This window comes from Brachionichthys hirsutus, chromosome 20, assembly GCF_040956055.1.
Source record: "Brachionichthys hirsutus isolate HB-005 chromosome 20, CSIRO-AGI_Bhir_v1, whole genome shotgun sequence".
Classification (NCBI taxonomy): Eukaryota; Metazoa; Chordata; class Actinopteri; order Lophiiformes; family Brachionichthyidae; genus Brachionichthys; species Brachionichthys hirsutus.
In genome coordinates this window covers 8,552,753-8,565,440 of record NC_090916.1, presented here as the reverse complement: position 1 = coordinate 8,565,440, position 12,688 = coordinate 8,552,753, and the positions used below count along the sequence as shown (strand labels likewise).

General features: G+C 48.2%; 1 protein-coding gene across 2 annotated transcripts in view; it reads left to right on the top strand.

The window, feature by feature from the left end:
- The window catches only part of rngtt (RNA guanylyltransferase and 5'-phosphatase), a 45,407-nt gene that overhangs the window by 7,602 nt on the left and 25,117 nt on the right, over nucleotides 1-12,688 (top strand). For both annotated transcript variants that reach the window (XM_068753580.1, XM_068753579.1), the window contains exons 9-10: nucleotides 5,438-5,573; nucleotides 9,223-9,294. In XM_068753580.1, the coding sequence (XP_068609681.1) occupies nucleotides 5,438-5,573; nucleotides 9,223-9,294 (208 nt within the window). The remainder of the gene's footprint in view (nucleotides 1-5,437; nucleotides 5,574-9,222; nucleotides 9,295-12,688) is intronic.

Sequence of the window (12,688 nt, the reverse complement as noted above, 5' to 3'; positions counted from 1 at the left end):
GCGGGGGCCCGACACGACCTTCATTTTTTTGTCATTCGGCCCGTGAACAGAATTCTGATGTCGGCAGTGGCGTTTTTGGGACCTGAAATAAATTCTCCTCCGATTGCCGGAGGTTCTTATTTATGCATGACCTACACTGAGGCCCTCCGGCTTTCCCGTGTTACCAGACGGATAAGTAAGTTTCCCCTTTGCAAAATAAAAAAAATGACTTAAGTTCACTTTCTTTATTTCCTGGAAAAGCAAAAATTCTGGTGGAAATAGTTTTTATTTTTCGTGCTCTGACGTCCTCTCCGTCGCTGCTTGGCGTCCACGTAACTGCAGCCTCCCCTCGACATCCCTGACAGTTAGTGCCTTGCTCAGCAGCACAACATGCTGCCAACGTGCTCACCCATCCCCTCTTGCCTAAAAATATTCCGCAGCCCTCGCTGACGCACGCTCATGCAGCGAGGAAACTGTCACCGCCTGCTATCTGCCAAGAAGGTGGCTTCTAGTGGGCTTCAGAAAGGACAGTAAAATCAGTGGGGGGGGGGGGGGGGGGCAAACATGGGCTGAGTTGGAGTTTTAATCATCTTGTCGTAGAACCTTCTGTCAGAGCTCGATTGGTTTGGGCCCCAGAGAGGAAGAGGAGGAGGCAGAGGGACCAATTATGTCTCGGGGACTTTATGGTAGAAAGAGGGGTTTAACTTTCTTAATTTTCTAACTCAAATTCACTATATATATATTTAATGTCGCTAACGCTGCTTGGTGAAGCGGCTCGTGATCGACAGTACGAGGGCAGAGACGTCAAGCCTGGAATGATTTCCGCGGGAATAGGGGGGGGGGGGGGGGGGGGGGGGGGTTGATGCTCATCCATCACACCAAATCAGACGCTGTAGCCGGATTGCCACTCGTTTCGGGCTTTGGCATTAAGTTGCAGCAGATCGAGCCGCAGGCGTTTCAGATCACACCAAACCGAGGGACAAAGCTGGAACCCCGAGCATCGTCTTCTCCGGGACGTCGGGGGACGGATCCTTCTGTCGTCTTAAATGAGAAACCAACATGGCCTTTCTGAGTTCTGCCCGTTGATGCGCCGCTAATGATGTGCAAAGCTCCTTTATCTGCTCTAAGACCCCCCCCCCCCCCACACGCACACACACACACACACACGAGCGCAGCTGGTGTCAGTCATGCCGCGGGACAATATTGGCAAAGCCCACTCAATTGCAGCCTGTGTCTCATTAGGACTAAAGAGACCGGGGGACGGGGGACGGGGGACGGAGCTCGAGGATGAGGCTAAAATCAGATGCACGACCGGGGGGGGGGGCTCGCACTTGAGAGGATAAAGAATCGTGTCGGGTTGAATGTTTTCTGACTGATCATGAAACGGAAACGCAGCGTCTGCAGTTGTCATGTCTTTTGGGGGGGGGGGGGGGGGGGCACTGGGAGTTACGCAGCACTAATGGTCTCACTCTGCTTGCTTCTGAACATACTTGACAGCGTTAGCCGTGGCTAACGGGCCAATTAGACGCCAGTGAAAGCGGTCCTGCTCCCCGCCGTCCTCGCTGGCTGTTCCACACTTCTCCCGTCCGTTTGATCTTCTCAGACGCGGGTCCTTCTCTGAGACGAAACATGTCCTCCCATCCTGGGAGTCGTTCGACTAAACTGAGCTGTGAAACATTTCCCTGTGACTGTGTCCCTGTGTCCCTTTTAATGCCTTCATTGTGTCTCGCCCACTCTGGAAATGTCTGTCTGTCCCTCTCAGCGCTCCTTCCTTCTCTTCCCACATTTTTATTTTCTCTCACTCTTGGACGACCCTGATTTATATCTGAATGCCAAAACGCTTTGTTCATCCTTCGTGTCATGAGCGGAGGAGAGAAGTTGGGACAGACCCCATCGTCTCTCCGCCGAAGAGCCCCGAGCAACATGATCTCCAGGCGGCTTTGAAGGGAGGGCCGTCTCCTTCTTTGTTCCCGGAGGGACAATAAATCCGATTCTTTATCGGGAGCTTTTGTGTGCGACGTCGTTTCTGCCTCTCGTAGTCGCTCCACATCAACGGCGCCGATCCAGTCGCCACGTCGAGTTATCAACTAAAAATAGATGTTTCTTCTCAACTTGATAGTAATTTCACTTTTTTTTTGTGTGTGTGTGTGAAAAGGACTCGGAGTCCTCCGAAGAGAACGCACTTCATAATGGGGTTGGCTTTATATTCAGATAATTCCTTTTTCGACGTCGCACAGGGATTGGAAATGATTCCATTTGTGCGTTTTGCCTGATGATCATTGTACGAACGGCGGTGTCATGACTTTTACCGGATTTAACGCCGCGCGGGATTAGAAGCCGTTCCAAAATCCGTTTCCGCACGATTTTACTCGCGTTGCTGGCCGATAATGAAATTGCATTCTCCACCGCGGTTTGGGCCGGCCTGTTGCTGCACCCTTCAACACATCCAATCTGTAACTCATTTATTCCTCCTGCTGCTTTTGGAAACCCGGTGAAGTCAAATAGTTATTGTGATTCAGTGCCGGAGGCGCGGCGACCATCAAACCGAGATGACTAGCTTTTGAGTAACAAATATTTATCAGCCAATACGACCCATTGGAAGATGCCTTTTTTGTTTCATTATATATATATATATATGTCGAAGTCAATCTTTTAATTAAGATTAATCCACGCTTACAAGCTGCAGTTCGTCATTTTGAAACTGGAAAGGGGAGTTTACCTTTCGATGCGACCCCCCCCCCCCCCCCCCCCTCCCGCAGAGAATAAATCTGCCTTCAAAGCGTACTTTTGTCAGCGTGTATATTATTCTGCTCACACACACACTTGGCAGCCTGTCGAGTTCACTTTGAACCAGTTGGCATTGATGCTATATTTATTGCATTTAATCCCAGGAATTAATGGCGGAGACTCGCAGCAGGTACGAGGAAAACACAGCGGGGGGGGGGGGGAGAAGTCACTGATATCAAATCCAGCGTTGCAGAATTTGAGCTTCACATCCTTTTACCGGTTTTCATGGCGTGCATTCATAATGTTTTATACAATTTTCCAGTGGCTTTAATTAGCATCCTTAACCTTTGGAAATGCATGGCGGTTCCTCACCAAGTCATTAGTTGTTCCTGCTTTATTCCCCACTTGGTATTTCAGTTTTTTTTTAAGCAGCAGCAGGAAGCCTGCAAAGTGTAATTGGCCTCTTAAGAGGTGCAATGAAGCCTTCAGAATTAATTAAAACGTACTCGTCAATAGTCTAAAATTTGTCAAATGGTATGTATATTTTTTACAGTCCAAGTCACCAACAGAATTACATTCCAGCTGTTCTTCTCCGACAGCAACGCCTCAGGAGAGGAAACCTCCTCGGAATGATTAGCAGCCAGCCGGCAGACACAAAGAGGCGGCGGACCAATCAGTCGATTGATTAGACTTGATGTCAGACTCCTTGCTTCTCCGACAAGATATCTGTTGCCTGTCTGGGTTTTATATTACCGGAACTGGCCTATCTTTTACTTCTGGATTACGCAGATTCACGATTACACAAAAACAGCTCCATGAATCGTTTCTGCGGCCCCGTATCTCTTTATGGCGTTCACCTTTGAAAATGATTCATGATGATGATGGCACGATTCTCCTTTACCCTCATGGAGAGAGAGAGAGAGAGAGAATGAGCACTGGAAAAAGGAAATATCCTGTCCCCCCCGTCTTGCTTCCTTGACGTCTGTGACAATGAAACTAGTGAAACGGCATCTACAACTGACCACAGATCAAGTGTAGAAGTCATTTTACAGCAACTTCCTGTTTTTGAATTTACATTTTTTACTTTCCCGTTGCTTCGGTGTAATTTAACTTTTACTCAGACGAACTTTACCGAACAAGATGGACGAAAGGAATAACGAGTGAATCCCTGCGGTGTTATGTTGTCTAATCCAGGAAGAGCAGCAGGAATGGAGAGGATTTAAAGATTTATTTTATGTCTGTATATCTAGTCAAACTGCTGTCCTGTTAAATCTTTAAAAGTTTAAAGCGATTTGATTCCTACACGAGTTGACTTCTGGTAAATCTCACCTGCAAAAACTGACCACGGATTAGTTCAGCTCTGTGCCCCTTCCCCGCCGGCGCCGGCGGCGTGCTGACTGACAGTAGCTGCGTCTCCAACAGGGGAAATCATTTATTAACTTATTGTGAAGAATATTTTATTCTCACGTCCGTCCAGTTAGTCCGATTCAAACTTTAAATAAAAGTCCAAATGACATAATCATGAGAATTAGCCGTTGTGTGTTAGTGTGGTTACTTTAGAAAGAAAACAACACACTAACAAAAGCTTTTTGTTTCCTTGTATTTCCCGTTTCACAGCTCGATGAAAGGAAAAGTGGCTTCGTTTGCTATCAGACGGCATCTTACATTATTATAATTAGCAGGTATCCGGTTGCTCATCTTTTCTCTCGCGCCTTCACCTCTTGCTTCATTTGAATGGGCCACAGCTAATTAGCATCTTAAAGTTTACAGTCTTTGTTGTCGGGTTGTTTGCTGAGCGTAACACAATTTAATTCCTCTTTGCTCGCAGCGGCAGCGTTGAGCTGATAGGCGTATTGAGTCTTCCAAATAAAGTGATGAAAGAAAATTAGGGGTTGTATTGTGTACTAGAATGAAAAAAACAAAACTGATTCACGTCTTAATCAAGAATCACAAAAGGGCCGCGATGATATTTTTTAAAAAAAATGTCTGCTTTGCCGACACTGAAGAAATGGCGAGACGAGGATCACGCGACAGTCGAGCGCATTAAGACATTTTAAAGTCAGTCATTTTAAATGTATAATAATGAGCGATATAAAAATAATATGTGTTTACGAGATGTTAGAATGTATTTTTATACAAATCTCTGTCCTATGGAAAACACATTTGTAGATTATCACAGAAGTTCGAAAACATTTGTGCGAGGAGAAAACCGCTGGATGGATTTTGTTTAATTTTTTTTGAAGATGGTTTTTAGTCTAACTTGGATCCCATTAAATTTTGAGAGTGATCCAGATACCCATCTGGATACAACAACAAAAAAAATCTGGATTTTCCTATTTACTACGAATGGAGGCTTAAAAAAAAAAAATCCTCTCTTGTAAAATGTGCATTCAATTGGCTCACCAAAAATCACAGTCATAAAGGGGTCCGACATGAACCATCATGAAACCTGTCCTCTGGATCTGATCCAGATCCAAGAACAATCTAGAACCTTTTGATGATCCAGATCACCCTGTGGACGGTGTCGATCCAATTAGGAGGGGAATGAGCTGCTTGGCGGAGGTCTGTGCTCTCCGAGTGCTTTTCTAATTACTCGTTTTAACATTTCTTATTTCTTATTCAGTGATGACCTCATCAAAGCCACAGGAAGTATGGCTTGTGTTATAACACTGTAGTAATGTGACGTTTAGCTCTTATAATTACAACCACGTTGTTCTCCGTACTCTTCCAGGTACATGATGTTGATCAATGGGAAAAATGAAGTCTTCATGATCGACAGGGACAACTCGATCTTCCACATAGCGAAACTCGAGTTCCCTTTCCGGAAGGATCCGCGCGTCCACTTAACCAACACCCTGCTGGATGGGGTGAGTTTCTCCTGACGATGCCCTCGTAATGCCGCTTCTCTTGTCAGGTGACCCGTTTTCCGCTTTGACGGGAGTCACGCGTCCCTCTCCCCTCCCAACCTCCTGACATTCCGATCCCGCTCTCGCGGTGCAGCCTTGCGGATAATTGATATCAGTTGCCAAACTTCATCTTTCAACCTGTCTCTTCCACGTCCCGGAGAAATGGCTAATGAAATGTGTTACACGTTTCCTCCTGTTCCCCCGCTGAGTTGCGCTGTAACACGCATCAGCACGTCACCTGAGGTGACTTATGCTCCCCCCCTCTAGTACCGTTCTCAGACTTTAATTGGCGTGTTTGTGTGTTTAAGGTCACGCAGGGCTCAGCTTCCCCCGGTATCAGGCACGATCCTCCTAATACACAGTGCGAGGCACCGCTACTATTCGTTCATTTGCTGATTAATTGAAATCATTCATTTCTTTCTGAATGTAAATGTTCTCTTTTTGGAGTCGGAAGACGTGCGGACAGTATTCGGGAAGGCAGTCGACCATCCGCGTCGCCACTCCATTAAAAACCGTGGCACGTTTTCGGTACACATAATGGAATCGCAGGTGAAAAGCATCCATCGACTCGGACGGCGGCTCGCGCAAAGTTTTATTCAAAGCAGAATAATTGATGAAGGCGGTGTCGGCTTTTTAAATTTATGATTAAATATGGATTCATTTTGCAGAACGACGCTGCGTTTCATGGCTGCATCACAAAGGGGGGGGGGGGGTACGATTGCACTGCGGCCATCGCTGGAACAGCATAATAATTAGCTGCTGGGTAACGAAACGTCTGCAGCCTTCCTGAGGCGTTTAACGTCAGCGATGTTACACAGACGACGGGGGCCACGCGTCTCGAGGCGGTAAAAGAAATGACAGACAGGGCCGCCTCTTTTCCTCCTAGTTCTTTTTTTCTTTCATCAGTGTTTACCAATTTTATGCAAAATGGGTCTGAGCTTCCTTTTTAGCCTGACAGCTGCCGATGGAGACGGCGACTTCACCTTCCTCACTCGTTCAGGACGTTTAATTGCGCCGTATCGGTGTTCCTTTGAACTAGCGGCGGGAGTGCGTGTCTGTAAATTGCTTCGAGGTTTGTTTTGATGCATTCATTCATCGGTTGCTCGGTTCCGAGGGGCTGTGTCGGGGCTGATTACGGCGAATCCTCTCCGAGCCGAACCGCGTCGCCTGATATGTTTCATCTTAAGCCCAAAGGCGCCGGGCTTTGTCTTTACTTGCCGTTTTTTTAACGGGCTCTGCATCAACTGGAGTTCCAATATCACAGGAATGTGAACTCTCGATTGGATTCCAGGCGGTTTCCTTTGGTCACACAATCTATTCGTCCGCTGCTGTCTGCGCAACGGGTCAGAGCCCCCCAGATGCATAACGATGGCAGCCTCCTGCAATGACATCACTCCTCTCTGCAGCCTGTCTTCAAAGAGCGGCCCCCGCCTCCCGTCCAGCCTCCTTTGTCCTCCTTCGCCGAAAGTTGACATTTTGCTCCTTTTGCTCCCGTCAAGTGTGAAATGAATTCATGTCAGACAACGACGCACATTTTAAGGAAATCCTTTGACTGATGGTTAAATGGCTCTCGGGATGCATTTGCTTATAGATGATTATTTTTTTAAAAGGAAACAGCAATAGCTTCCTTTTTAATAACAAACAGACAGAAAATACAAGGACATAATTAAGTAAGTACAAAGTGTGTACCTCTTGAGACGGCTGCTGCCACCAGGGATGGGCGCAGGCAGATGAACTGGGCTCGCTGGCTCGCTTGCAAATATATTTTACTGCTCGTGCTTCTGTTTCGAGTACCGTGAAATGTTTTTTTTTTTGCTTCTGGCGGTGCAGAAGGCTCGAATGTGTCGTCGCGTGTACGCCGGCCGTTCTGTCAGCGCTGAATCCAGATTGCTTGTGTTCTGAATGTGAACCATCAAGATAATAAAATCAAAAAGGAGCTGCGCTTTTCGGTGTGAACGTAGCTTTACTTTTTATTGCCAGAAGGCGCTAACGACCATCCAGTCCGGAGACGCTGCGTCTCTTTCGGGATTGTAAAATAACTCCGTACTTCTAAATGTCTGCTGGGCTTATTTATCCAGAATGAAGCTTTGAAAACTGGAAGATGTTTCTGGACTAGGTTTGAAAATATCTTTGCTCTATAATGCTGGAGCTGCTCCAGTCTGTGTATTCAGCCCCCCCATTTTTGGCACGATAGCCTTCAGTTTTAATAGGATATTACACGTGACGTGCAACAATGACCATCTGTTGGCAGGACACTACGGCGTGTTTGGCTGCACCCGAGCCGGAGCAGCGCACTGTTCCGTAAAAGAACGGTCCCAGTAATTGTAGAAAAAGGCTGGATATCGAAATCGATTGCCAGGCATCGCGTGCCCCCAGACGGCCCAGATCACATTGCGTTTCATACGCGATGAAAACGCGAAGATCCCAGCGAGCACTCGGCGTGGACAGAGGCTGCCAACATCAAGCACAGATGGAAAACCAGTGGACGTAGCTGGAAACTAGAAAATCCTTTCTGACGCCACATTGTGAAGGAAATCGAGCGAAAACGGTTCATTAATCAGTTGTTCCAGGAATGTGGACGACGATGTCACGCACGATATTTAAGCTGTGCTCCAAGCAGAATCTCTGCCATGCAGCTTAAAACCAAACTGTGTGTTCTGTCTGACATGACATTAACGCTAATAAATGAATCATCTCCGTGTATTCCCGTCAACGGGTCACTCGGTCCCTGTTTGTAAGAGACGGTTTGTTCCGCTTCATCGGACCATGATGCGCTTTGCCTGCTGCCCGTTTTACCTGCCGAGCGGCGGTGGGACAAACTCGTGCCCTTTCAATATTGGATGAGGCGAAGAGGCGCACACATAGTTCTACAATTCTACCTTTATAACAGGTAAATGTTCAGAGCTTGCAAACCCGCCTGCCGCTGCTGACGCGCTGGAGCGCCTCTCTGCCGTCACCGCGTTGTGTAACCGTTCTTTGAATGCGGATCGTGTCTCCGTTGGTCGTTCTGCTCCGCCGCCGCTCCTCGTCTTCGGCGCTTTGCATTATGGATGCACGACGCTCTTTCTGCTGCATGTCCTACTCCTCCAGACCCCACCGCCCACAATTCCTTGCCGTCTTTCCCACCTCCCTCTTTGAACATTCATCCCCTTGAGAGCACTCAACAGCCCCCCCCCCCCCCCCCCCACCTCCCGAGTGGTTTCCCTTCTGTGCAACTGAACTCCAATATGAATTATTCTCCACATGCTGTGATGTTCACACATCCCAGATTGTGTTTTGTGCATCTTCATTGTAAATCCCGACGCGTCAGACGGGGGACTATGGCGGCGAGAAATGTTGATTTGACAATGTTTAAACAGCAGTGGAATATAAAGCACATTAAAAACGGCGTCAAACTCGCAGGAGGCCGGCGTGCGTGTGCCGGAGCCGTGTCTGAGAGTCCACAGATCTTCCTGAGCCGGAGAGATATTTCTCACGCGCCTCCTCTCCATGTCAAAACAGTGACAAATAGACGCGAAAGAAAAAGCTCCCCGTCACGATTCCAGCGCTGCAAATAACTGTCTCCATCTTTTCTCCTCTCTTAATTGACTCTTGTCTTTTACGCCTGCAGGAGATGATAATCGACAAGGTGAACGGCCAGCCGGTCCCTCGCTACCTCATATACGACATCATCAAATTCAATGTGAGTAGAGAAATATGGCCTCTTTCCTTTGACCTTTGATCCCAAGGATGTCAGACGCGATGAACAGCGGCGGTCTCGGCTGCCCCCGCTTCTTGTTTTTACACTTATTGTCTATATGAGTCTTCTCCAGCAGAGGAAACCGGAACAACCCTGCGTACAGTCGATCGGGGGGGGATTTGTTCTCCTGGTTGGGTTCCTCGCAGGCTCTCCGATAGCGGGGCGCTGCTCATCCAAGCATTACTTGCTCCGGGATGACGCCGCTTGTCAGTCCCCCCCCCCCCCCCCCCCTCCAGCCCTGTCACGCAGCCGGCTTTACCGAAGCCTGACCGCCACACAGCGCTGAACTGTCTCGGAATAGGATGTGCTTTTACCCGATAATTGGTTTGGACTCCGTGGACGTATTCATCACCGGGATAGATTTATTAAACCTTTATCACAAACTTTAACATTGCATTTAATTCCAAGCGGATGTGACAAACGGGGCATTTAGCGCCGGCCTTTACCCCAATTGTCCTCGCGCGCTGCTGCATACGCTCTTTTTGCACGGGAGACGTGTCTCGCATCGACTGTCCCGCTGCATCATTTTGCCGTTGCCTGAGGACAACGGTTGCAAGGCTGTTAATTGTGAACACGCTTCCGAACTGTAAATGAATTCATCCCTTTAACCGCTAATGACAAGCAGCCAGGCGCAGAAACCAGTGAGGCTGTAGTTTGCCCTCGGCGAGCTGCTGCTCTCTTCCTTGCAATTTTTTTTATTAATACCTTGGGATAAAGGGGAGGGGCTATCGCAGCCATTATGTCTGCCTGTTGCCCTTTTTTCTCCATTGATCAAGGATCAGCACAAGCAAGCTACTCAATAAGAACTCCGGCGGTGAGCGGCTACGTCTCTGTGAGCTGGTGTAGAGGTTAGTAGCTCAACGTGACCCCCCCCCCCCCCCCCAGCCATTGGTAAAACACTGACTTCTCCATCGGTGGCAGGCTGCACCTCAGCACAGAGGGATCGGGGATGGAACTGAAGTAGGGTGGCGAGAACACAGCCCCCGTGAGACCCGGGGGGGCGACGTGACGCTTGACTCGTTTGCTAAGTCAGAGGAAGCGCAGCGCTGGGACTCTCTCGATTAGGCGGTAATGAGAAGCGCGTGTCCTCCTGCATCAGAGTGTAATTTGGCAGCGAGCAACGAGTCAGAGTTGATTTGCTTCTGAGGGTTTGGAAAGCGATAGAGAAGTAGAGCCGGCATTTCACGTCAAATTCTCTGCCCTCCCGGTGTTCTTGCGCCGAACGCGTCTGCCTCTCGGATCATGCAACCGATTGACTCGGTCGACCGCTGTTGGTCTCGGAATGAATTTTTTCATATCTGCTGCCGCTGTAGTACAAAAACAAAAACCTCCCGAAAGCCTTTATTTTTCTATTCCTGGAAAGTTGCTGCCTGTCAGTCACCGTCAGCTCCTCCGCTGTGGGGGAACCGACGAGGTGTGATGAAAGCGCGACAACAGTCACATGCATGTCTTTCATTTTCAAGTTGCCGCGGAAAGCTTTTATCTGGGGGAGAAGCTGTGGACGTTCGATTGACCTTGTTATCTGTCATTTGCCAAAAATACTCTGGCGTCGGCGGCGGGGGGGGGGGGGGTGCGGAATTAAGCATCATTATCGCATCGATCATGACAGCAGAACAGAAACGAGTGCGTTTAGCGTGTCCCCTTACAAACCTCATCTTTTCAGGCTTGAGCGCGGCACAAACGCCATTTGCTGCTTGAGAGGTCTTGTCTGCAGCGCTGCAGGGCTTTCCATCCCCGGGCTGCGTCGTCGCACGTCAACGGTGCAGCCGTATACCAGTAGCAATGGCCGTCCTTTGCCCAACAGTGACTCGACGGTTTAAAGCGGCGACAGCTTGAGTCTCAAATGTTTTCATTTGTTCATAAATTGCGTCGCATGCGAGCTCGTCTGCTGGGAACGCGCTCGCGTTCCGCCTGTAATTATCACATCAGTCTCCGCTTTCATTTCCAGGTTGAGCATGTGGAATAACATGTGGGCACTGATGAATGAAATAAGGTGGTTATTATGGCGGGGGGGGGGGGGGGGGGTGTAATTGCATGTCTGGGGAGCCAGAAAAGCTTTCTGCTCGATAATCGGACGGAGCGACTGATATTATATGACACACACCTTGCTGTGGGTAACATCGCGCTCCGAGGAATAGCCTGCCTTGTGCCGTAAACGTCTGTCGAGGTAAGATCCTCCTGCTGCTGAGAAGGGCGGGAAGCAACGCGAGGGCGTCGTCGTTCGAATCGTGGATGATTAACGTTCCAAGCGCGCTTCATGCTCAGTCCCGGCGCTGCATTTGCAACCGAACTACCAAAAAAACAAACATTTCAGCTGTGAATCTTTCTTGCTCGATTTCCAGACGGTAACTGGGGAATGTGTCTTTTCCTCATGGGCGATTCTTGCGTCACGATTTAGATTTTCCAGGAATCGGGACACTCCAGGGACTTTAGTTTGGAGTGTTGGAGTTCCAGCCTGTATTTTCAATCTGTAACCTGAACTTGTGGATCCATTTGTGAATGGATAACACTGTCTGTAACCTGATTGCCTTGAAAACTCAATAGAAGCTTTAAATGTAAAAGATAAAAAAAACAAAACATTTGCTACAGCTCTCCTGTAAATCAGCGGCTGAAAGCTTTTCTTGATAGATTAGCATCAGTCGCATCAAATCTGATCCATCTGATCTATTATTACTCGTCAAAAACCGGCGCATTGACCGCGCTCGACCCCGGCCCGCTGACAGGAAATCTGAGACGAATAGAGAAGCACAGCACAGCGCAGAAAAGAAATGACAGGGCGGCCGCCCTTATTGATCTTGATTCCCCGTCATATTGGATTAACAAGATTTGTATCTGCTGTGTTTTCCTGTTGCGCTGGCGTGGACCACACGCACACGCACACACACACGCACACGCACACGCACACACACACACACACACGCCTTGAATCATCCACACTTACATCTTGCTCTGTCCTGATGACACAGATGACAGATGGTGTCGAACACGGGTGACACGATACCAGCCGCTGCTGCGGGACACCGCTCGGGAATTTGCGTCACGATTTTGGGACGAGGACTCAAAGTGTAATGCCTCCTACATGATCAATAATTAGATCATTAGTTTTTAAGGCAGTTGATTATCGTTTTTATTTTTGATAAATCCGAAAGTTTAGTCGTTCAATGTTCAATGAATTTAGCCGATGTTCTGCGATTGATTAACCATTGGTTGTGCAGATGTGTTCTCTTCGTCTTTGCTGCGCTCCTTTTTCATTTCTGTACGCCGTATCGGTTGTTTCATTTTGCCGCCTTTCTAACAAGCTTTGTGAAATTGTTCCATGAATAACATTATTATTCTG